General features: G+C 35.6%; 4 protein-coding genes across 6 annotated transcripts; 1 reads left to right on the top strand and 3 right to left on the bottom strand.

Annotated features, from left to right (window-relative positions):
• Positions 1 to 520: 520 nt before the first annotated feature.
• LOC142546174 (protein S-acyltransferase 24-like) lies at positions 521 to 8,903 on the bottom strand. The gene is made up of 13 exons (XM_075653735.1): positions 8,469 to 8,903; positions 6,296 to 6,436; positions 5,672 to 5,784; positions 4,275 to 4,354; positions 4,008 to 4,171; positions 3,580 to 3,718; positions 3,393 to 3,492; positions 2,779 to 2,836; positions 2,608 to 2,685; positions 2,403 to 2,501; positions 2,036 to 2,114; positions 1,774 to 1,922; positions 521 to 1,216 (listed from the first exon to the last, which is right to left on the bottom strand). The coding sequence occupies exons 1-13, from the start codon at positions 8,730 to 8,732 to the stop codon at positions 785 to 787; spliced, it is 1,896 nt and encodes a 631-aa protein (XP_075509850.1). The 5' UTR covers positions 8,733 to 8,903; the 3' UTR covers positions 521 to 784.
• Positions 8,904 to 11,139: 2,236 nt separating this feature from the next.
• On the top strand, positions 11,140 to 13,317 carry LOC142546173 (uncharacterized). The gene is made up of 4 exons (XM_075653733.1): positions 11,140 to 11,306; positions 11,397 to 11,522; positions 12,599 to 12,651; positions 12,733 to 13,317. Exons 2-4 carry the CDS (start codon positions 11,421 to 11,423, stop codon positions 13,058 to 13,060), a joined length of 483 nt encoding a protein of 160 aa, XP_075509848.1. The 5' UTR covers positions 11,140 to 11,306; positions 11,397 to 11,420; the 3' UTR covers positions 13,061 to 13,317.
• Positions 13,318 to 14,157: 840 nt separating this feature from the next.
• Positions 14,158 to 18,408, bottom strand: LOC142546172 (triphosphate tunnel metalloenzyme 3-like). 3 transcript variants are annotated; one of them, XM_075653731.1, is made up of 2 exons: positions 17,448 to 18,408; positions 14,158 to 14,387 (listed from the first exon to the last, which is right to left on the bottom strand). In XM_075653731.1, the coding sequence occupies exon 1, from the start codon at positions 18,078 to 18,080 to the stop codon at positions 17,475 to 17,477; it is 606 nt and encodes a 201-aa protein (XP_075509846.1). In that variant the 5' UTR covers positions 18,081 to 18,408; the 3' UTR covers positions 14,158 to 14,387; positions 17,448 to 17,474. The 3 variants fall into 3 exon arrangements, with proteins under 3 accessions (XP_075509846.1, XP_075509845.1, XP_075509847.1); XM_075653730.1 differs by having other exon boundaries at positions 17,476 to 18,404; XM_075653732.1 differs by lacking the exon at positions 14,158 to 14,387 and adding an exon at positions 14,499 to 16,964 and having other exon boundaries at positions 17,476 to 18,408.
• Positions 18,409 to 20,249: 1,841 nt separating this feature from the next.
• On the bottom strand, positions 20,250 to 22,103 carry LOC142546171 (arogenate dehydrogenase 2, chloroplastic-like). Its single transcript, XM_075653729.1, has 2 exons — positions 21,749 to 22,103; positions 20,250 to 21,661 (listed from the first exon to the last, which is right to left on the bottom strand). The coding sequence occupies exon 2, from the start codon at positions 21,610 to 21,612 to the stop codon at positions 20,488 to 20,490; it is 1,125 nt and encodes a 374-aa protein (XP_075509844.1). The 5' UTR covers positions 21,613 to 21,661; positions 21,749 to 22,103; the 3' UTR covers positions 20,250 to 20,487.
• Positions 22,104 to 25,655: the final 3,552 nt, after the last annotated feature.

Genomic DNA, 25,655 nt, shown 5'->3' with positions numbered 1-25,655 from the left:
TTCAAATGAGCGTCAAGTAATTTTTTTAGTAGACAGAATACTTCCATGGTAACATGATTGGATTTACTTGAACGTGGTTAATGTCTCATGTTTTTGTCCAACTCAAGCATGGTGTGGAACCCTGAAAATTTGAAAAATAGATTTTACTGAGAAGTTTAGGGGAGGAAATTCTCTTTTTTATATAAATATTTAATGTGCTTGTGCATTATGATTCTGTTGAATGACAAGCTTAGTGCTAAAACAAGACATTTATGCATGTTACCTTTTCCAAAAGTATGTATAGTAGTCGATCACTCATATAGCACCAAGTTTCAAATTTAAGATGAAGTTTCGAGTTCCAGCTCTCACCCAACTTAAAAAAAATAATTATGCTTTGTGGATAATAATACTATTAGTTATCATCGCGCAATGTAAAATATTAACCGAAGTTAATTGATTTAAGAGAATTCCATATTTTAATGTTTTAAAATTCAATTAAATTAAAGGTTAAAAGGCTAGCAAACCATCCGAAAAAGGAAAATATAGAAACATGCTTTCTTATCTCCCAAACATCACAGTACAACGTGGTACCTATGTAGATATAGTAAACTATCAGAAGTACGCATAAATTGCACCTTGTACAACATTCTCATACAATAAAGGAAATAAGAAATACAAGAACTTCAAAGAAACCAAAATCGCCATTTGCAGATTGGGCAGCACATATTTTTCTTATGTAACGTAGCAGTGAAAATTGATCCTTTTTGCCCCAGACATCTTTTGAAACTGATACAACGAAGTTCCATCATGAAACCTCAGCAGAATGGGCAGTATTTCGGGCTAAACCAACGCCCAAACCTAAAGGAATCGAATCAGTTTTTCTATTGTGATTATGGCCATGGCTACAATGAGAAGAATGGACATGACCACGAAGCGAATTTGAGGTATTATTCACATCAATTACTACTTGGTCATTTCCATTTGTTCGACTAGCATGATCGATGGATCCATTTGAATGGATGGCATTTCGTGTCATGTGCATCATCCCAATTCCTTCAGATTCAATCACCGATTCTTCAGCGCGCTCGATATCTTCATTATAGCCATTTATCAAGAAATCTGTGCAGTTCTTCTTACAGCCATGATCGTACAGGTTACGGAATCTACCACCTGGTCCTCTTAGGTAGCTGTACCGCATCATATTTGCCATTTCATTTGTTGTAATATTGCGAGAAATCTATATCAGAAAAGTGAAATCATTTAGGAGTCAACTATAGACTGTATCAAAAGTTAACTACCTCTTGTCCGGTTATAATAATGTCAAACTTAATATTGTTCTTTTTTGGGAGTGTAGAGTATAGTTAAACAATCATTTAAACGATACAAGAGAGACCGAGGATGTGATATAACAGTTTACGATACCAAAAAAAAGTGTTACTCAGGCATACATGGTGCGGGAACATACAAATTTGCGGAGATACAAACTTCTATCCATCGAGTGAACGTGAATGCTTACATACAAGAAAGCGGGAATCAGAGAAAATGCATATGAAATGCCTGAACAGAGAAACAACTGATTAACATCAAAATGGCAATCGACACTCCCCATGCAACTGAAAAAAAAAATGCCAGCATATAATATATGAACTAGTCAATGCATGTCTGTTAATCCTGAAGTCCGCAAAGTGCACGGAAAGGATGCCGACCATGCAGATATGAACGGAGAAAGAAGACTACATAAGAAAAACGACTGACAAGCAAAACCGCAAATAGAAGCAGACTCTGGGAGTGTACCTGAGAGGCCTGTACAACAGTCAAGACTGCAACACCAGAAAGGAGGAAAAAGTCTGCAACAAAAAATGATAAAGCACCAACATGCTGTTTACCAGCATGGCTAAACCATGCGCCAAAGGTAGATGGAGCCGTTGGGTCAGTCAACACTCCTGCAGTGATAAGAAAATGCTAGAAGTGGATAAAAAAGGCATAAAAGATACAGCCAAATAATCAGGTTTATCATAAGGCTAACTGGGAAAAGAAGCTTAAATTCAAATCTCACTTATAAGTGCAACTGCTCCGGTAATCAGCATTGCAACAACTTCCAGAACAAGAAACAAGAAGAAGTCCCACTTGTTTTTCTGTTCAAGAAATCAAAAATGGGTAAGGCCACCACAAGTAAATTCTCACCTAGTTTTCCACTCTCTTATTACATGTAACAAATAACTACTTGGGAAATGTAAATTAATGCATTTATGTAGAAGTGTTTATGAGAATAGAAGCTGCAATGATAAAGATAATGACCTGAATTCATCATTCCATTAAAGAGTGCCAACATAATTTGTGATATGATATGACCCCACAAAAAATAACTCATAGATGTATTCACAGCAGTAGCATAAAACAGAGTTAAGAAAGTGTTAAAACACCTTTCCAATGCAATTAGACACCCATGGGCAATGATGATCAAATTGTTCAACGCAGCGACCACAGGTGGAACAATGCTTTGCACGAAGAGGACGAACAATCTAATTAAGGAAAGAAAAGGCGTGATAAGAGTATAGAAATAATTTAAACAGGGACTACTCAATGGAGGGGTATGTAACATTGCAGTCAGAAAGAAATAAATAGTACCTTGCAAGTTGAGCAAAGTTGTGACCAATTCCCAGCAAGCAAAGCAGGATTATTTACCTCAAACTTCAGCAAAGGTTCCTAACAAAATCAAAAGTTTTATTCAAATATTTGTTAATTTTAGAGAACAAGAAGATATTTGAAAGAGATTAAACTGAACATGGGGCAACTTACATCATCTTTCATGTTTTCTTGATCATATCTATTCATTTTGATAAACCCTGGATCCTTGCTACAATTAGAAAGTCCAGACAGATTTAAATTAATGGAAAAATTCAATGGAGAAGAATGAATTCTAAAAGGATATTGACTCGAATTTGACACAGATAAACAAGAAATATAGTCGCGCAAAATCAACAGCTGTTCAGTGCACTTCAACAACAAATTAACTATATAATTATTTTAGCACCAACATAAAGTATATCTTTGATCACAAGGTTCAATAAACTTACACAACAATTACTGCCCAAAAACTAGTCAACATATGGAAGCTTTCTAAACAATATCGCATTCCTCTCTCACCAAATATGGTAAACAATACAACTAACGAAGGTTCAATGCCAAATGTATAATTTCATCTGTTAAGGTTTATATTATAATGAAACTAATGATTGTTTGCATCAAATATTGCAGCTGGTGAGCGAAATGGACCAGTTTCCACCATTCCCATATTAACAAACTGAACAAACAATTTCATTACGCGTGTCAACTACATCTCCGATTACTTGCAATAAAATAATATTTAAGAAACAATTTCAAAAAGTTTATACATTCAAACTGAAAGTTACCTGCTACATCTATAAAAAAGAATCAGTCCAGAGGTTGCCAAGAATACACCCATCCAAGCAATGAGACCAAAACCAGCAGTTAATCTTGGCAAATTAGAAGCTGACACAAACGATTTTTTTTTGAGTACTAATTACATCCGAAAGGGCAATGATCAATTCAGGTGGTAATACAAATCAGGAGAAATACCTGTAACAACCGCATGGATATATGTCACTAGCAGCAAAAAGATCATGCACCAAAGTAAAGGAGCAAGTCCTAATTTCGAAAGTTTGCCAACCAAGCTGTTGCTATCCCACTTTTTCTCAAACAACTTTCTAGCGTTTCCCTTCAAATCAAATTCAACCAATTGATAAGAATATGCCAGAGCATGCATATAAACAAAGATCTCGAGTTTCGAAGCTTAAATGGAAAATAGGTAGTAAGAAAGACAAAGAAAAATCAATTGTTTGAATGTACAGATCATGAACTAATGCCCAAAGGATTAAAATTCTCATAATTCTCTTACTTTTGAATAGTTAACTTCTTTTTTGATAAGGAATATTTACTTTTGTCAATAACTCAACGACTAGCATTGACAAAACGAAACATGATTAAATAGTTTGCGAAATACCTACAAGGAAAAATGCGACTTGTCTGTGATTCTTATCAGCAGCTAGCTGAGCAGGTGTAAGACCAGTATTATCTGTAATCATTAAATCGTTCTTCTTCCCAGCCTGTACCAAAACAGTGCATGCTTCTAAATTACCCCTAATGGCAACCCAGTGAAGGGGGGTGCAACCTACAAGCATCACAATCTTTTTAATCAGGATAATGTGCTTGTAGCACTAAAAATAAAATAGCAAAAGCATAAAGACACCAACATGTGAAGCATTTCAACTAACCTTCTTTGTCCTGCCGTCCCCTGTATGCATTTAGAAATAGCAAAAGACGTATACAATCTGCGAAGCCCTTGTAAGCTGCCCTATAGTAGTGCCAAAAAAATTAAGAAATTCAAAATTGATTAATTCCTCAAAATTCAGATCAATAACATTCAAAACACACTGACATTAGCTTGTATAAAAGTAGATGGGGAAATAAAGAATAATTACATGTAGCTATTTTAGCATGCCAACCTTTAAAATAAATCTTATCGCCACAAGAGTTAGAGAGGGAAACTTTAAGACATGATTATGACATTACAAACAAGCTTTAGGACCATCACTCCACACAATCCTTAAATTAATCCAACAGTCACTGATTACAATTAAACCATATAATAACAATAGCAGAAAGCAACGGGGAAAAAAAGCAATAGCTTAGATACCATAATCAAGTTAATAATCTGAATGGGAGTCATTAAGTACCTTTGTTACCAAACATGGCCCAAAGTTCCATCTAGTTATGTTCTTAAAGAGTCTAGTTCAGGAGAAAAAGCAGTTGCGTAGAAAGCACGCTAGAACTAAAGTAGCACGAAAAGATTAAAAAAGAGAGGAAAATATATGTTAAACTTTCAACAAGCAAACATGTATACTTGAGCAGTTGAGCTATGATAGCATAATAACAATAGATGCAGATCCAGCCTTAATAGACCAACAAATCAATGATTGGGCTGTTAAAGGGAATACTAAAAGAGGCACCAGCCCAACTTGAAGAAGCCCATCAAATTATTTTCAAAAGCCTAAGTTCAATTCACTAGGAGAGATGGTTCGAGAAGGAGGACACCAGCATGGACAAAAGATTTTGTGATAGGCACGATATCACATGGAGAGGCGTAACAAGTTAATCGTCTCAAATAATCATGTTTTTTGTTTTTCTGTTATTTTGTTTCTTGCGAAGAAAGTTGAGAGTAGAATGATATAGTTGTAAAGAACCATTTGAGGATCATTGAGAAATATTGAGTTGAATTTTCTTTTGAGTTTGGCACGGACTCGAAGTGTGCATATCATTCACATCAAGCTATGTTCTCAAGCTTTCCTCAACTTTATTATCCACATTCAATTAACAAGAGAATATATGGATGGTTATTCAGCAATTAAAATCCCTTCTTACCAACACAAATTCAATATAACATGCTCAAAAGTCATAATGAACATCGGTTCACACTTCACAGAAATCACATCCAGGATCTACAAAATTGTAGCAAGTAACATCTTTTCCCCCATAAATTAATCGTTGTGTTCTCGGACATCTCATTTTAATAAACAAATTCTTGGATGATTGAGATGACATAAAAGGAGAAAAAACAGTCAAATCAAATATTTATTGAAACAAAAGAATAACAATTACATTTGTCAAGTACCAGTGTAAAGGGCTTCTTCCATCATTATCAGGAATATCAGGATCAGCATTCCACTTTGTGACTATGTGATAAAGAAAAGCCGTCTGACCATATTGTGCAGCAACATGTGTTGTCTGCAAATACAGAAAGTGCACATAATACACAGGAAAATGTTGGGAGGCTAGAAAAAAACAAATTTATATGGTAACTAACAAAAAAATAGCATAAATAAGACAAAAGGTTCAAACTAACAAGACCAAATCCAATAGCATATTCAGATTTCAGCCCACTAGCGCAAAAATCAGGAAAATTCCCAGTAGTCAAATATTCAGGAAAAAACACAACTTGATTTGGAAAACATGTTCTAGTGTTTCAATCCCGTCGAATAATTTGCAGAAAGTGCAGCTTAAAAGTTTTCAATTGTAGCCTCTCATCATAATAGTTTCAACTATTATGAATTATTCTGAAGACCACTTTCTAAAAACAAAAGAAAAAGACAATGGTATTTGAAAGTAATTCAAAATGTTTCCATGATGCGAAGACTTCTTATAACAAATATTTTGATGCCCGAGCAACCTTTAATAACTATTCACACAAATTAACCAATAAATAGTTTCAATAAAAACATGAAGATTAAAAGTTTACCTGATAGCCATTAAAATCAACTAAATTGACACGAGCACCCTCCTGCAACAGAAGTTCAGCAACCTGGATTGCACCCCTAACAGCACTCCAGTGCAGAGCAGTTTGGCCTGTATTATCACGGGCATTAATATCAGCTCCATGCTGTCAATAACACCACAAACAATAATCAGAACACCTCAAGTTCTTAACAATTTACAAGAAGGCAAAACGATAATGCAAAACAAAAAAATGATGAATGTGCACCACCCACATCCTCGGTCCTACTCTTCCATTTAAATTGTAATCCAAGTCCTTTTGAGAAATTAACTTTTGTCATCAACCACCGTCCCCCACATTTCCTCCTTTTATTTTTGGGGCAATTGAAATTTAAGGTGTGTAGCTCCACAAAGAAGAAAAATAATAAAATGTGAAAACTATGTTCCTCAAAATCTTGAATTTACTCTTGCGATTCCAGAAAGTTTCATGATACTTGTAATGACCCGATTCTTTATTTGAATGAAATACTAATTAAAACATTATTAAAGAGTTATTAATTAAGTATTATAAAGGAATGATTGGGATCCAACGAATTTAAAATGGACTAGCTAATGAATTTTAGATGATTAAATTTTTTTTTCTGGTTATGATTTACGGTACATTATCTATTAATGAATTTTATATATAATGTTTGCTATCTTCTAGAAAAATATTTAATTTATGTAATATTATATATTTATAATATAAATCACTTTATATGTACTGAATTTTAAAATTTATGTCAAATACACTTTACTTCGATAATGTGTACTTCGCCTTGCGCATTGCCCCTCAGGCATCAGGGTATCCTAGTGCTTTAGCGAGCCTTGTGCCCTAAATAACTATGGTTCAGATCTTCTGAACTAATCTGAATGTAGCTTATAAATGGAAGCTGATTTTATTTGTTTCCTACACCGTTTTCATCAGTTTATCTCTCTCGAGTTCTAGCCATACACCTTAAGTTTTTAGTCAGTTTCTAGGCATTTTAGTGTCAGAAAGCTTCGGGGCTAGTGTCGACTCGAGGAGAGGTCGGTGAACCAGGCCACGCAGATCGAGACGTCATAAGCAGGTTGACGACGGACGCAGGTTCAGACGAGTAGACTTTATGTCAGATTGTTTTAGTGAGGTACGTGATATACTGACTGAGATATCCAAGCGTAGTATACACATTTTTTATGCTGCATTTCTATCTATTGCTTTATACTTGTTTTACTGCTTTGACATATTATACATGACATCACGTTGGGCTTGATATCTTTTGAGATATACCTCATTTGTTTGGCCGCTCAGGCCTATTCTATATTGTGGACGGTTGGGTATCAAGAGCTACAGTGTCCAACGAGATTCGCGGGCTCTAATGACCCTGGACGTTGTAGGTCCACGTTTTGATGATGAGTGTGGAAGCCAAAACATGCCTAAGACATATCAGACACTACACACTCAAGCACTTCTAGACTGAGCATGAGATTCTTGACTTGATCCTTGATATCCGAGTATATTGCATTTCACATGCATCATATCAGTTTGTATATTCGTACATTCTCGTATCGGGCGATTGTCGTTCGGCCTTGTTTTCATCTTGGACAACCCATTCCACGAGACAGGTCCTATAATGGACGGTTCGGACAGCCAGGTAGTGGCTAGAGCAGTTGGGTTTTCGATGGTGATCCAATTAAGATTTTATTTGGTTTCTCGTATTCTCTAAGGGCTCTACAATACTTGCAAGAACGTCCAAGTTAGTCAGTCTAGAAAACTCTAATGGATACAATAAAAAACTTAACTCCAATACTTCAATATGTTTCTAAAGATCCATCAATTGTGAGTATGCATTATAGACACGTTCAATCAATGCAAATAGTCAGAAAGGACGAATCATGATTTTTAAACATGCCTCGGTCACGGGTTTTCCTCCAAAGGTATATCATTTGTCACAATCAAATAACTAGCACATTTCACATCCTAGAAAACAGTTCAATCGATTACTTCATCAAATCCATTTCCTTATATTCATTGTAAATAACCATATCCAACAAGCTAATGATGCAAAACCACTATCAAAATACCAAATGAACTCTAACAAGGTCGAAATAATTGCAAAGCAAATCAAATCAAAAAAAGAAGAAGAAGAAGAAGATAATACGCACAAAATATCTTATACCTCTATGATATATTGCGCGGCGGCAGTCCGGTTATTGAGTGCCGCCCATTGAAGTGCATAATAACCTAGGCCATCGGGCTCGGAGACCGAGCCACCCTCGCTCTGGACCAGCCGCTGAAGCTTCTCCATGTCACCATAAGCGGCCGCGGTGTACACGTCGTTCCTCAAGCTCTCATCTTCCACAACCACAGCCGCCGTCTTTCCACCGTTCGAGGGACTATCTCCGGATTCCACCTCCTCCACTACCTCGATCTCCGATGCCATATGCAAATCGGATTGCGAAATCGGTTGGATTCAATCTAACGAATTGATCAACAATGCGAGTTAAAATGTCGTTTGTTGACCAATTATTATAAGATTTTCTCGACAAATTATAAGGTTTTTCTTGGAAGTGTAGGCTGCGTTTTGTCCATATGGGCACTGACTCGTCACTTAGCAAATAGCCCGTGGATGAGAGAGACAGGTAGTATCCCTAAGCCGTTAGAGTTTTTTTTTTTTTTTTTTTTTTTACATTTTATAATTATGTGAAAAAATCTCACATAATTATAAAATATAAAAAAAAAGGTTGGAGTGGTTTGTTTTGATTGAATCGAGAAATAAATAAAGTTTCAATTTTTTAAAGATAAACTGGAAATATTTCATTATTGTTACAAAACATTTTTGGAGACTACTCTGAGATATGGTGAAGACTATAGTTATTTGAAAAAAGACATCATCATTCTCCTTTCGAATATTGAGAAAGTGTAAAACTCTTAAATTTTAAAATTATTTTTTTAAATCACATGTATTTACCTCATTTGCAAGAGGTTTTACGTTTGATTTTTAGAAACACACGATTTTAACATATCATTGATTATTAATTTTAATTTTATATGTATGTGTTTTCTTGGATTTTCATGGTATATTTGCTGCTGTCTTTTAAGATCGAGAAGATCTTCTCTAATGAGAAAAGTTAATTACTATAAAGTCATCGACAATAGAGATGTCAAAACGAATTAGCGAGACAACTCGTTCAAAAACGCTGCAACCCATTATTAGGCCAGGCTAGGCAAGGACAACGTGTCTTTTTGACGGGTTAGAAAATTACCAACCCAACCCACCAATTTTAGTGGTGGGGTGGACAGGCCCGCACTGACCGATCTATTTTGTGTGTAATCAGGTAAGTTGCAGTGGGGATCGTGGAGCCGCAACCTATCATTAGAAGGACAAGTGACTTAACGGACTAAACAATATCGACCGAAATTCAATGCTTAAAGTACGTGGAATCTTATATATTGGACCAATAATAAACTACATTAACTTATAAAATAATCATTTCAACCATAATTATTGTTTTAATACCAGAACACACATAGGTAAAACCGAATCTTGCAAATTCCATATCTGATAAGGGAACAAGTGAAAAAAACAATGGTTCTCAGCTATTTTTCAAGTGTTCACCATTCTATTCAGTTACGACATTTTTTCCGCTGCACCTCAGAAATGTGACACTTAGGGCCAAAGAGGGCGGGATGATCGTCAATGTCATGAGATTGCACTGACAATGAGCGGCTCCTGTTAAACTTCTAGATGAAGGGAACAAGAATGAATCGATTTCAGACCAAAATGAGAGGGATTCCAAAACTATTCAGGTATGAGACCGTGCAGTTAAGGAAACTTTAAAAGATTTGATACGTATTACTCATATCAAGAATTTGCATATTCTTTTTGGGAGCTCATCACATAAGAACTTTAAAGTTAAGCGTGTTTGACTTGAGATAATTATGAGATGGATGATCCTCTGGGAAGTTTTCTATGGTGCTTGTGGGTGAGGACATAAGCACGCTGGAAAGACTCGTATTTATACAGTGTGGACAGTCGTCGAATCTAGGGCGTTATAGTTGGTATCAGAGCCGACCTCTCCTTGTACGGTGTGGTTAGGGTACGAACTAAACGGAAGTTGTTGGGCATTTGACACCCGAAGCCGAAGAGGACAGAGGGTGATAGCTGGTGCAATGAGGTTGTATTGACAATTAGCGGCTAATGGCAAACTTATAAACGAAGAGAACATGAATGAATCGATTTCACACCGTAATGAGAGAAATTCCAAAACTGTTTAGTTATGAAACAGTCGTCGAATCTAGGACGTTGTAGGAACAGTCATTCTTATAAGGATAAACATTCTTTCAGATGTGTTATATACATATTTGGTTAGACGAATTATTCAAAAAAATCCTTTAACTTTAACAAGGGTGCCAAAAATTGAGCAGATAAAAAAAATAAACAATCAAAACCCATAATCTGCATCCCGTATGAACTACGAGATCTCCCCAAGGCACTTTCGACATCCAGATCTTGGACTATTTGTTTATATTTTGTAAGCATTATCATCACGTAGTATCACACGATTTTTCACATGTTATTTTTAAAAGATATCTGAAAACACATTATAAATAGATGTAATATTTGTCTAAATTAGAAAGATTAAGGACTAAATTGCAATTATCTTTATTCATCAATGATTGCTCAAACCCTTCCATTGGGGAGAAAATAATCGCCAATTATTCCATCTACAAGTTGATAAAGTTGCACCAAGTGCCACCAAAACAACGTACTCTTCATTTAATGCGAGAAATTTCAATAATTACAAGAGGCCCCCTTAAAGTGATGAAATATCATTACACCCCAATTTACAAAACCCTAGAGTCATCCCACAAAACCCTAGTCAAACGTATTATTTGCGACTTTCCTTAAATTCCTGTACTTTTATAGTTTTATTACTATTATTTATTATTATCGACTTACTTTCGGACATCCAAATTCAACCCTAGCCAGAGAAGCAACTGCGACTCCTCCCTGGTTCGTCAGCCGTTTGTTTTCCTTCTCTTTCGTTCTTTGAAACTTCACTTCTCTCCATTGTTCTTCAAGTTTTTTCAGTGCCTTTTTTAGGGGAAGTTTCTTTTATTTGGTTACATGGAGGTGGTGAGCTCTGACGTAGTATGCAGATTTGCTGAGGCTGCAGCGCTTCAAACTATCCTTGCTGCTCAAAAGTCCCTTGCTTGCCTTCTTTTACTGGTACTCAAACCTTTTTTATTTAAAAGTTTTGATTTGTAATTTTTTCTATTTTGGATTTCGAATTTCGTGATTTGGGTTTCTAAGATTTTGCTTTAATTTTGAATTTTGAGCTTCTGTGGTGATGTTTCTTGTGTGATTCCTTTTAGCTAAATGGCTCAGAGTCTGGGTTTTTCCTTCCCCACTTTCCCTTTTTCAGGATTTTTTGTGTTCTCGGTATATGGAGTGAATTCTTTTTCTTTAGAGTTTGACTTGACTATTTAGTTTTGGTTTGATATGTGGCTAACCCTTTCTTTTGTTGTTTTTCGTCTGATTTAAATTCGAAAGTGGGCTTTCTTGAGCCACAGCTGTAAATAACAGGAAAACTGCAACTCAAGGTTTGTTTTTGTTTTGATTGAATTCGTCTCCAAATTTTGTGTGTTTATGTTGCAGGATGTCTTTCCTTACGCCGGTTTATTCTAGAAAGATATTTGGTGCCACGTGTTATGCGTTTTCTCGGGATTTTTTCAGTCTCAATCCGGTTTTATTTCAAATTAAAGTAGATTATTTTGCTGTCACATTCCAGTGACTAAAATATATGGAGTTTAAACACTTTTCTGGAGGTTTACCACAAAACTCGTAAACATCACACCTCAGTTTCAGCGTTATGGCTTATCGGATTGAGTTTTTAGTCCCCTAGAAAACAGATTCAGGAGATGTGAATAGGAAAGGCTGGCCAATGTATAATTTGCGCCATTGGCTGCGCGTGTGCTTCAAAACCTTACTTTCTCATGCTTGCTTTGGAATTCAGTAATTCTTTCTCATGCTTGCTTTGGAATTCAATAATTCTTTCAAGTAAATATATGTTCATTTTGAAATATATGCTGATTAACAGTTTCCTAATATTCTCAACGAGTATTGTGTCTGTGTGGCCTCTAGTTACAGTTTGGATGTCTGTAGTTATCTTAAATCACACTGTTTCCAGTTTTGTGTTTTTAGGCATGGAGCTGATGTAGTGAAATGAGTGAGAGTGTTATGCAATCTTCTACATTTTTTAATACAACAATATAATTTCTTAATCAACTAAATGATTTATATAGATGGGAGCTCTGTTGAACAACATTGATGGGCTACCTGACTTGAATGAGAAAAGGTAACATTTATTTTCTTCACTACAATGTTCCTTACCAAAAAAAGACAATGTACAAAGTGAATAAATGTCGAGCATTGGCAGGTTCCCAATTGACGATCTTCATAGATTGGAAAAGCCTGAACCTGAAAACAAAGATGCATCTGACACTGAGGATGATGATGAAGATGATGATGCTGATGAGCAGGATGATGATGATGATGCCGGTGACGAAGATTTCTCCGCCGGCGAAGAAGGTGGAGATGACGAGGAAGGAGATCCAGAAGACGAACCAGAAGCCAACGGTAATGGAGGTAGCGGTGATGATGATGAGGATGATGATGATAATGGGGATGAGGGCGAGGATGACGACGAGGATGAGGAAGATGAGGAGGAGGAGGAGGATCAACCACCGGCTAAGAAGAGGAAGTGAAGTAGCTGCAGTTGATGTTTCTTTAGTTCCTTTTTTGTTGATTGGCTGTGTGTAAGAGAATGAGGTTAATTTAGCTCTCGTCTGTTATAATTCAGTAGGAAATTGATCTTTCTAGTTTGGGTTAAACCGTGTTTTGTTATTTTATAGAATTTCATGTGCTCCCTTTTGTGGAGAAATGAGAATTCTGGATCTTATGTTAGTTGTATGATTTTTTAAGTCATATTTGTGTTTAGAAAAGCAAGTTGCCTGTTTGTTTACTAGGTCACTCGTTCATTTCCAAGGATCATAGCCAGCAGGTGGAGACAAGGTATTTGTTTTGTTTATGCTTGAATGAGATTTTCAACACTGAATAATAAAATATGTTCTATCGTTTATTTGCACCTCACCCATTACAATTTTTTTTTTTTTTTAAAATGGGTAAATAAAATTGAATTAAACAGATACTACACTGGGCAATCTTTGACAAAATTCTTGATCCACCGTGATTATGATTAGATGCTTACGTTATGAAATAGCAGAACCGAAAAATTACCTGTTGTAATTGACGTGAAGGCTACTTAAATTTGTCAATTATTCCACAATTACTCGTGAACTTAGATATAATCTTGTTGCATTAGTGACTAATGAGAAATAAATGTCTAAGCCGACCTATTTCGATAAGTTTCAATACTACTCGATAAATGTAAAATAAGTCAATATGTAACATAAATACATTTCATGTTCTCAATATTGTAGCACTTTTCCAAGGCACTACTAATTCAACAATATCACTAACTATAGGGGAAAAAACGAGCCCAAAATGAAAAATTTAGCCTTACAGATAAAACGAATCTTCAAGGTTGCATATAATTTTACTTTATGATTGATTGTGAAAATAATATGACACCAAAAGCCATTTTTTTTTTAAAAAAAGAAAGATTACATGACACTGGTATAGGTATGTGTAAATCTAAAGTTAAGGTTTATATTAGACCAACTGTTAAGACAAGCAACATGCTATCGAGTAAATGTCAACATGAAATTGAGAGGATTTCAATTATTTCAAGAAAATGTGCAGCAAACTTCATTTATCTGTTATTGGACAAAAGAAGAAGAAATAAACTGGAATTTGCAGCAGTTTTATCAGGCATGATGTAAAATAGAGAAAATACATCAATAGAAGGATGCCACAAGTGCTCTTAGTCAATACCGAATATATTAGAGTATAGATATCAACCATGAAAATGTAAAGGAGAAGTATTGTTGCAGAACCATTTGCGCGAAAGGAAAGTTCTTTTTCATCCCACCTTTGCTTCAACCATGGCTCGACGTCAACCGCTCGAAATTCCTGAATCATGAAATCAAAATGCCTCGTTTACTTGGTAAGAAAACACACAAGGAAATTAACATGCTTTCGAGTAAGGGACAAGAGGAGGATTCTCAAATTACTATTTTAAACCAGAAAACAACCATTGTACCCTTATTCGTCTCGACACGGGAGATTTTCATATTTTTCCTTTCAATTATTGTTTAACAAAGAAGCCCTTACTTTATCACCCAATTAGTAAAGTCTTGCTCGCTTTCTCGTGGACTACAACATCAATCACGAATTCACGATTCCTGAACAACACAAGAACAGGCCCCATTGCTCCAAATCTGATTCCCCCAACCTAACCCCAATAATAATAGATGTACAAGTTATTACTAAAACTTCAATAGACCACATTAACCATGTCACGCCCCGGCCCCCAGGTCTGAGCTTGAGCAACTGCAGAATAGACCAGTATAGAAACTACTTTGTATGCGTCCTAGCTTTATGGAAATGGTTAACTCAAGTTGCTATACGAGATTATTGTAAACCCTTGTAAAGCATTTTAAACTTTCATTCCCTTCTTATTCCACTTTTGTCCATCAAAAAAAGCAAGTTATAAATTAAAATAGGAAACATGGGCACATCATTAAAAAACAAGTATAATACACATTGATCTTGGTAGCATATGAATATTTTCTACAATAAATTATCAAATAAATTTACTCTGAGTGTTCAAATTTAAATTTGAACGAAAATCATCTTAAGGTTAAACCCTGACTCTTACCATTTTTAGAGCATTTACTAAAAGCAAGCCTTGTCTAGTTGACTAGAAAAATAACTGATTGTTAACAACTTTTGGTACACGCAACATAAGTTAGGGCGCGAACAAAGAGCGGATTTACATCTTAGTGTTCGAGTTTATCTAAACGGTTGCCCTATAAACTTAAATTTATAAACTAAAACTACTGGCACTTAAGTCAAAATTTAAAAAATGTACAGTCGGTACTTTCCTTCAATTCCACAGAAACCATCATCTTTTTCCCTGAAACTTTGATTCGGTCATATATGTCATAAAACTCATCCGAAACCTCCCAAATCACTACCCATTTCAAACTAACTCACCCACACGCCGCCGCAAGCGTCCCCTCTCCGCTACCCTACTGCCGCAAACTCAGCCACCCATTTTTCATTTTTACCAAAGATACACATTTCCGGTCCAGAAATATACTATGAAGCAGGAATAAGACTGAGAACTAAAAGAATCAGTGCAGCAAATGAGGGAGGAAGTTCATACCAGGAGATGTGGAAGAATTAACACACTAACCGACTAATTAGGGGCAAGCTGCTATGGACCCACTAAACTTAATTTCTATTTATTGCTTCTTCAAATCTACGATGCTTAAAGCTTGAAGCTTTTCAATGCTTCTATTGAATTTGTACCACAAGTTTTTATGGTTCAAGGTGGATCTTTTCTAAGCATAAATGTTGCAATGATCTTCTAGCCAAAATCAATGAAATAAAAATTTAGACTACCTATATGTATAGTACTCAAATTACAAAATTACACAAATGTTTCGGGTACCCGAAATTTTAGGTCAAGGTTCCGACAAAACCCAAACCGCCCGATGCCCACCCCTAAGTAAATGTGACTCTTAAACTAATGCAATCAGTTAAATTTGAAGAATTGTAATACTAAACTTCGCCAATAGAATTTTCTGAACAAACACTTAAACACAAGGGGTCTATGGCCTACTCTGACCAGCAAATTACTTGTTAGGAAGCTTTCAGATTTTGTACATTTATTGTTCCTTTCATGCAAGTAACTAAGAACTCCAACGAAAAAAATCAGAGGAAAACATTGGAAGCCTTTAGCTCGTAGAAGAGCAGTCTTTTAAAAAAAAGTTGGAGCTTATACTTTTCTTGAAGTGTTTTGGGTTAAGGACACTAAGAAAATTTCTAAACGTAAAACGGTTCAATGCTATGAGTCTTAAAAGACTATGATATATGATAAGGTTTGTTAGTAAGGACTGGGTGTTTCACAACCTGAATACTTGTTTCTGATAGAGTTGCTAAGTGATGATCATCCTGTCCCCTTAAGCCAGACTGTTGTATGTTTTTACTTGAATGGCAATTTTGAGTTTCAAATCCAAAATACGAATTTATGATTCGACTCTCAACTTGGCACCTTAATTAAGGAAAGACAGAGGTAACACAAGCCTATTTACCCTATGAATGCTTAGCTATACCAGCAACTAATGCATGAGTGGCCCCATCAATTGCAACGTGATGTAAAACCCTTCGATATTCAGTTAATTGATAGAGCCAACATCATAAGCACATTCTCTTTCTTGCAAGTCAATGCTCACCATGTTAATGCATCGTGAAAGTCAAAACAGCATACTCAGAGAATGGTGAAACAAACATCGAATATAACTGAGCTACGGTTGATACACTAAGTTGAGAAAGTACTAATAATGGATTATTCACCAGATTACATAGTCGAATTCTGCAGCATGAAAAATCTTGAGAATCATTGTGATGTCGGATATATAAAATTTCAAAGTCGCGCATATTTTAAATGCTAAATCTTGTCTCAGATTGCTTTCCAGATCCCTAGCAAGAACAAATTTCATTTATGCACCAACATCCATACACCGTTCAAGACATAAAACTAAGAACTCGAAACATCGAAAGGGAAACTATGAAAGACGTCCCATTCGGTAACGAGAAGCGCTTAGTTTTTCATATACTTGCTATGAAGAAGAGCCGAACGGACGAAAAGTATCAAAGAAACTCATCATAATTAACCAATAAAGACAATTACAAACTTTTTTTTTAAAAAAAGAACCTATTGTTTTAACTTGAAAAATTCTTTTGACCAAAGGCTCCAATCAGACACAAAACAGATGCATTACCAAGATAGATATTTATTATTAAAGAAGTTCACTGTATTATATGTAGATAAAGAACAATTGACAACTCAGTATATCACATACGTACTTAATAAAGAAACAGGTATCACTTCAGATGATGACACTAAAATCTACTACGAAGATAACTAACCGCAAAACGAACATGTAAAGCAATTTAACATACTAGCCAACAGCCGATAAGAAATGCTTACTAGGTTGGCAACTTTCCAGCCCGGAAAATTGCAAACTTTGACATAGCCGAATCAGAGTATTCAATTCCATTTTCTTTAAAGAACTCCTCGATCATTACCTTAACTCTCTCAGGCTCCACGCTCTCGCACTCCACCTCATACAAATCCCCGAATTCGTATTTAACCTCATCCACCTCCAATTTTACCTCATTCCACTCATACACATTTCTCACATTTCTAAACCCTCCCAACCCCAAAAAACCAGATACGCCAAATTCTTCTTTTATTCTCCTCAGAACCCTTGAATCCACTTCCGTTAGCTTCCCAGGGTCCTCAAAGCAAGCTCTCCCTATGGCAGGGTCCACCTCCTCCTCGTCTTCCTCAACACGGCTCACGCCGTTGCTGATAATTGCTTTGGCCTTGAGGCAAATGAAGCATTTGGGGAGGTTAGTTTGCTCATGGAAGCGAAGACGGAGTATGGCTCGGCGTGAGCTCAACTCAGAAGCCGAGCCGTCAAAGAATGTGTTGTGTTGATTATGGGTGATGATATGAAACGGAGAAAGTAACGAGAGAAGCTTCTGATAGGAGGCTTTGTTCGGTAATCGGAGCTTAACTTCAATCTCCATTATATTTCTCAACAAAGACGCCTTATTGACTGAAAAAGAACCAATTTTTTGAAATGACAACGACGACAAAATTATGGTGGTATATGATTTGTGGTGTCACGAGAGGCCGATGCGATGGGATTTGGAGGAGGGATCGAGGGAGGAGCGGTCGAAGTGGTGAAATAGGGAGGAGGACGCGGTAGTGGCTGCAGAGGAAGATGAGGCGGCGGCTCGCTTGCGGGCTGCTTCGAGTTCCTCTTTGTCTTCAACTTTGACCTCTATTTTTGTCGGCTTCCTTCTAAGCATCTCGCCTGTTCGGTTGATCTCGAAACTAAATACCCACTTTATAATCATGGGTTCGTATTTGGAACCAAAATTTCTCATTTGGAACCGAACATATCTCGTTTAACCACATTTTTTTTTACGTTCAAACTCATTATTTATGGGTCTCACTGCCACATACTCATTATAACAACATATCTCTTTTATCACGTTTCTTTTAACATTCAAACTCATTAATTAAATATTTAAAATAAAAAATAAAATATATACAACGGTTTATAAATGAAAATAAAAAAATTTAATTTTTTTTATAAAAAAACCAATCCGAAAGTCAAAATTTAAAAATTAAAAACAAAATTAAAATAATTCAAAATACGTGGAGCCCGCGTGTCAACAAATCAGTGACGATTTAACTGACAGAGAGGCGTTCAATCGCCCACTCAACACTCATTTAACATCCCATTGTAGGTGTCCAAAAAATATATCAAATCTAGATTTTAAAATTCAGTTATAACAAATATTTTCTCGATTAAAAAAAGTTAAAAAAATCGACTACACCTACATAAATTCGAGCCTGACATTGAGATTATAGACTGTTGGATTTGTCTGTCGTTAACTTTAGGTTCGATTTTCCTTCCATTTATGGTGTAATAAAGTTTTCTCCCCACGTCAGTGGGATTTTTGCAATCGACCAATCATACGTGGGATTTTTGCAATCGACCAATCATTTGATCCAACGAGAAGTCACGATGAACCATTTAGCTAAATATTTAGCACAATGTTCATTACTCACATTTTTGTTTGGAATATGTTTATTGTGAGACGGTCTCACGAATTTTAATCTGTTCAATCCTACCGATATTCACAATAAAAAAATAATACTCTTAGACTAAAAAGTAATATTTTTTCATGGATGACCCAAATAAGAGATCCGTCTCACAAAATACGATCCGTAAAATCGTCTCACGCAAGTTTTTGCCCAACAGAAATCAATTGAGAAGTGAGAAAATTTGTCTACATAAAAGTCACAGATATTATCAAAATTGACTCTTAATCATGCACCTTAGTTTTGAACTGTTATATTTTCAAAATTGAGTCGTAATCATGTAACTTTAATTTTTAATAATTCTGGTTTTTTTGTTTTGAAATTTTAGTCATTTTCTCTCTTACTATTACGCAGCACCGGACACATCAACATTATGCAAGAAAAGTATTAAGATTTTAAAAAACAAACAAACAAATTAACAAAATATAATTGATGGATAAATTAGGGGCCAAAAAATAACAGAGAACCGATCATAAATGACCAAAATTACAATTTTTTTAATATTATTACAAGATAACAGTGTGGTCAAGCAAAAAGCGGAAATAAAGTTGCATGGTATTGCATTTCATGAATTTCACGATACCATATAGCATTACAGCAACTTGAGTGAAAAACTTTGGAACATTGGTCCGGATATGTAATAGTTGCAGACAAAATATTATTACAGTTCTTAATAGATCTCTGGGTAAGTATTTGTTAAAACACTTTCTCGGACGAACATTTTGCCCAACGATTGTTTAGTGCGGTTTATCTAACTAACATGATCTATAGATTATTGTGTTAGTTTGAATATTTACTCGGTGCATATCGATAGATAACAAATTCGGATTCCATTGTAAGAAAAAAAAAATTATTAGAGCCACGTTTACATAGATCAACACGTAACAAGTATCCCTTCGAAGTCTTAATAACCATGACTAAGGCCATGGAATTGAGCTTGGGAACATTAAAATATTTTACAATGACGCAATTTAGACCTTATCGATAAAACTAAAGAAAGCACAAGAATGGCAAGAAAAACTTTGATGTAACCAAGTAGTTAATGGCAAGAAACTTTGATGTAATCAACTAGTTGGAATAAATTTTTCTATAAAATATTTCTAATTATTCAAATCCAATCCCCAATGAATGCCTCATCTGTAACATAAACAAGAGATTCCAAGTATCATTGTTGACATCAAAATAGGAGAATTATGCAATAGTCATAATTTATTAAAAAACCATTCAAAAACTCCATCACCTCAACTTAGGAATCGCTTTCACTCCAGAAACTACGTTGAAGAAAGCAAGCAAACCTAGCACCGGCACAGAATCGCCATCCTAACGGCTGTTGCTGCCACCGTCGCCGCTTACACTCTCTGTTGGAGATGGCAACAACGAAGTTCCATTATTCTTGGGCAGTTTCGCCATCATCGGTTTCTGAGAACCTCCCTCCTCGGATTTCCCAAACAACTGCTTCCTCAGGACTTCATGTATGTGCCCAAACAACTCCTTCTTCAATGCCTCAAACGCCAAATCCAGTCTCTCTATCTGTTCCATTGCATTCTCGTTATACATAAACAGCCCATAATACAAATCAAAACTATCACTAGAAGTATTTCCCACCAAATCCAACAAGGTTTCGTAGCCTCTAATGTTAATTGGAGTATCTTCCAGGTTCAACTTTTCAAGAATTCTCCCCAATGTATGAGTAATAAATTGCGATCCCGCGGCATACTTATCGTGCTCCGAGCACGACATCTCCTCCATTCTACACCCTTCTTTCTTGAAAATATCCAAGAAATTGTCAACCCTCCTTGATCTAGAATCTTCATCCCCAATTCTCACTTTATCAAACACAAACGGCAGATCCTTCCAGCTGTATTTCCCACTTTCGGGGCCAAACATGGGGTGCGTGCAGAGTATATCGAAGTGGGTGGGAAGAACCTGGAGGAAAATGTTCTTTGGAAACTCTTTCACAGACAAAACATCTACAAACAGAGTATTCCTTCGAAGCCGATGCAGGGGCAACGATTTGAGCACTTGCTCCGTCGAAAGTATGGAAGTACACAGGAGAATCACATCAGGGTGATTCTCGCAGAGGTCGTGCACATCGGAGAAGTAAACTACGCCCATTGATTGTGCGATCGAGAAGTAACTGGATCGAGAATAGGCGTAGACCGTGTGCCCCTGCCGAATGAACGTCTTCGCCAGGAATTGGCCGAAGTTGCCGAACCCAACTATGGCGATTCTGAGCTTGGTTGACTGGGTGAAGCCGGGGTTGAGTTGGGCTTCATAATCGTACGGCTGGGCAGCATCGATTGCTCGGACTGTAAGGCAGCGGCGAGAATGGTGGTGCTGCGGAGGCGACAAGAACAGTAGCTGTTGGCGTCGAAGAGGTTGAAGGGAGGGCATGGCGGCGGAATTGGCGGCGGCGGTAGGGTTGATTGAGGAAATCGAAATCATTTCCACTGGAATGATTGGATGTTTCCAGGAGCTCAGTCAATGAATGAATCTATGGATCAATTAACGAAACGAAAATCATAAATTCAATGGTAGAGAATGTGTGTGTGTGTGTGTGTGTGTGTGATACCGTACGCACCTTTTAGTGTGTATTTCGCCTCATTTAGTAAGATTTTTATTAAGATTGCATTCCAAAAATGCTGACTGTCGTCTCAATTCCTCCGCCACCAACCCACTATTTTCATATCTGTTGTAACATTTCTTACATTCTCCGCCACCCGAAACCCATACATTGTGCCCACCTTTCACCTCTGCATCGCTATTTCGTTCTCATTCTCCACCAGCTGCGGCCACCCTTCACCAAATCTCCTGCTCACCGAACTCGGGCACCACGATTTCTATCAACAACAAACTATCATTTTCGCTCCTCCAATTTGAGCCCAACTCAACCTTCTTTCACCATCTTCCCCAATCTACTCCTCATCCCGCTAAAGTATTTATACTAAAAAACAAATAAATTGTAATTAATTCTATACATATGATAATGTACCAATATAAATAGCTCTAAATTTGCTAAAAAAGAAATAGATAGTAACGGAGCTAATAATGTACCGCAAAAAAACTAATTCCAAAAATGAAATATATGGTAATTACTGCTGTATATAATAATAATAATAATAATAATAATGGAGCAAATCTTGACTCAAAATTTGCATCGGTTGAAATTTGTTAGGTTTATCATTTCTCAGGTTTACCATATACATGTCCAAATTCTAATAAATGATATTTATAATAATATAACAATCTATCTAAAAAATAAAATAATTTGTATTTACTTCTATATATGTAATAATGTATAAATATAATTAGTTTTAAATTTGCTAAAAATTTATGCCAAAATAAGAACTAGATAGTAATTAATACTATATATAATAATAATTGAGTAATTATTGTCTCAAAATTTGCACAACGATTGCCAAAAAACTTATATAATTCATTAAATAATCCGAAATATGATCGATATTAATTAAAAGGCACCAAAGAAACCCAAATTCCTATCAAGACTATTAAATATCAATGAGCAACAACTACAAGAAATTTGATCAATAATGACAAAAACTTAATGGGGATATACAAAAGTGGTCATTAAAAGAGTATTTTTTTTTTATGTTTTTATGAGGGAAAAAAAAATATGGTTAAATAGTTGAATTATTAGTGACGAATTCTTAATTTCGTAACTATAGATAATTAATCCAGTCATTATTTGAATTAAAATTAATAATTTCTCTCGTAGTATAGTTGGGTATATATTTTTGTGTAGGAAAAAAAGAAAAAAAGAAAAAGCCCAAAAAAAAAAAAAAACCCAAACCCTTTCCCCTGCATCCCGTCGGCCACCTTCCTCCTCATCCAACCATCACCGCGTCGCCTAAACCAGAGCTCCGGCCACCGCAGTATGTAAGCCTTGACCCCAGGAACTCGATTAGGGCTTGAATCGAGTGAAAGTTGAGCTACAACGAGTCATGTAGCGAGCTGCTCGGCACGTGTTCTTCCTCCAATTTTTGGTGAGCTTTTGGTTCGATTTCTTGGTTCATTTTTTGTCTTTTGGTAGGGATTTGAAGCTTAGTATGTCAGTTGGTTTTTCACCTGTAATTCCAACCTTTTCCAGCCCATTTTTCAGCTCGTGAACAGTAATTCCGACGTGTTCCCGGTGGGTTACCGCCTCGAGACGGCTAGTGACTAGAGTAAGCTTTGATCTTGCGATTTCCGGGTCCAAAATTCCAGCTTTTGTTCGGTTTAGTAGGCTGCTAAATTTTGGATTTTTACCCGCTTCGATTTAATTCGTGTTCGTCGATTGTAATGCGTTATATTGACGTATATATTGGGTTTATATTGTAGGTTCGATTGTTGGAAAGCTTTGAGGTATAATTTGACGAGTTTATAAATTAGTATCGAATTAATTGTGCGATTATTTTGAGAATTGTGATTATTTAGTTGATGTTTGGAATTTTTGGATTTGATTTGGGAAATATTTAGTAAATAAAATCGTGTTGCTGAAAAGTTGGAAATTTAAATTGAAATTGTTGATTAATTCGATATTTTAATCGAAGTTGGGATTTAAATTGTGTAATGAATAATTATTGGAACTATTATGCGTATTGTGGAATTATGATAATATGTTGTTTATTAAAGCTGGTGGAATTTATTTGGAGCGGGATTAGCCGATAAATTGGTTGATTTGAAAAGTTGGAACTTTAAATGACTTGTTGGATATTTTTGAATGTTATAGTCGAATATCGAGTTTAGTTTGGGAAATAGATTATTGTTGGATTTATTGTGCAATTTGCGACCCTGCGCGCGCTACTTCTTCTTCATTTTAGGTGAGCTTTTGGGCTTCGTTTTTCTTGGTTCTTTGGAGTGTATTGAGTAAGGATTTGAAGCCTTAAGTTTTCCCTGTATCGTTGGTGATTTTGCGACCTCTTGTCTTTGTGAGATTTTTTATGATCAAAGGTAGCTTGAATCGTTGGTAATTTTGCGACCTGAACCGCGCACTGAGGATGGAAGAGAAGCTCGTGCTGCTGGTGAGGACCTGTATTAGGTGATTGGGGCAGGTAAAATCGACATGAATTAGTAACCGAAATTAGAAACAAAGTTTTTGGAGAAACATTATCGTAGGTAATGAACAAAGTACAGACCTTTGTTATATTATGCATCTATTAGATTAATAATATGTTTTAATATAATTCTCTCTTCTTCTAGAGTCAGAAAAGTTGAATTCATATGAATATGATATTTCTGCATAATAAGGATATGATTTTTAAGTAAGTTCTTCGTTGCTCACGTCCTTCCTGGTCAGTTTCTAATTATTAAATGTGCCTTTAAGAACTCATTTGGGGTAAAAAAGACGAGCAATATTTATATCCATGTTGTAGGGACCAAAGCATTAAAATTTAATTTAGAGTAAGAGTTTTATGATGTCCATGCACATTCATGTTGCAATCGATGTTTTGATTGGCTTTTTTTTTTTGTCTTCAGTGATTATGGAATTGCTGCTAAAGGATTAACCGCGGTGGTGAAGGCTCGTGATGGTCGTGGTCCAACGACCATGCTTACAAATTATATTCTACAGTCACTTAGTCTTTCTTCTCCAGATGAACTAATTGGGTATCTCTCTGAATGAACTTGTGACTCATAAAAATTTATTCATTCAGTGCTGCTAGATGAACTAATTGAGTATCTCTCTGAATTAACTTGTGATTCATAAAAATTTATTCATTCAGTGCTGTTGAGCAATGAATAAGTGGGTTAAGCTTGTTTTTATGGCAGTTAGTTTTGGCCCATCTTTGCTTGGCAAGTAAATTGTTTCAATGTTTTATATCCATTCAATTTCTGTTGTCAAGACCATGATGCTGATGTTAAGTAGTCATTTGAGTCTGATGAAAGTTGAAATTGTTGGAAGCATAGGATAGTCCAGGAAGGAATATTTCTTATTGTTTCTTTAAAATATTTAACTTTATTTTCAATATATTTTGATATAAACTGTTGCATGAAGTGGGTATGGGTATTTGATCATTTGAGTACATTTTTATTTTAATTGACTTTTCCTATTTATATATTACAGATGTCACACCGACGGGACTTAATAGGTTGCCTTAATCGGATGGTGCTTCAAAGAAGAATTCTAGCATTGATAGATTAGAAAATTATTACTTGATAGTTTGTATATTTTGAATATATGAATAAATGCTGATGCAGTTGTTTTTATAAAATATTTTGTTCAACAAAAATTATTTGTTCTAGAATTCATATTTTATTAGTAATGTCTTCTTTTAATATAATGACAAATTAATATAATTTTTTTTTATAAATTTCATCATAATTAAAAATATTTTTTAATGAGGGTAATTAATAATTTAGTGAGGGATAATTTTATTGTTAAATCGATTTTTAGTGAGGGGTAAATGATGATATAATGAAGAGATATATTGTATTAAAATATTATTTAATGAGAGGCAAATGATATTATAATGACGAAATTTTTCGTCATT

This window comes from Primulina tabacum, chromosome 5, assembly GCF_025594145.1.
Source record: "Primulina tabacum isolate GXHZ01 chromosome 5, ASM2559414v2, whole genome shotgun sequence".
Classification (NCBI taxonomy): Eukaryota; Viridiplantae; Streptophyta; class Magnoliopsida; order Lamiales; family Gesneriaceae; genus Primulina; species Primulina tabacum.
The sequence above is the reverse complement of the archived record's forward strand: the minus strand, read 5'-3'. Positions and strand labels throughout refer to the sequence as shown.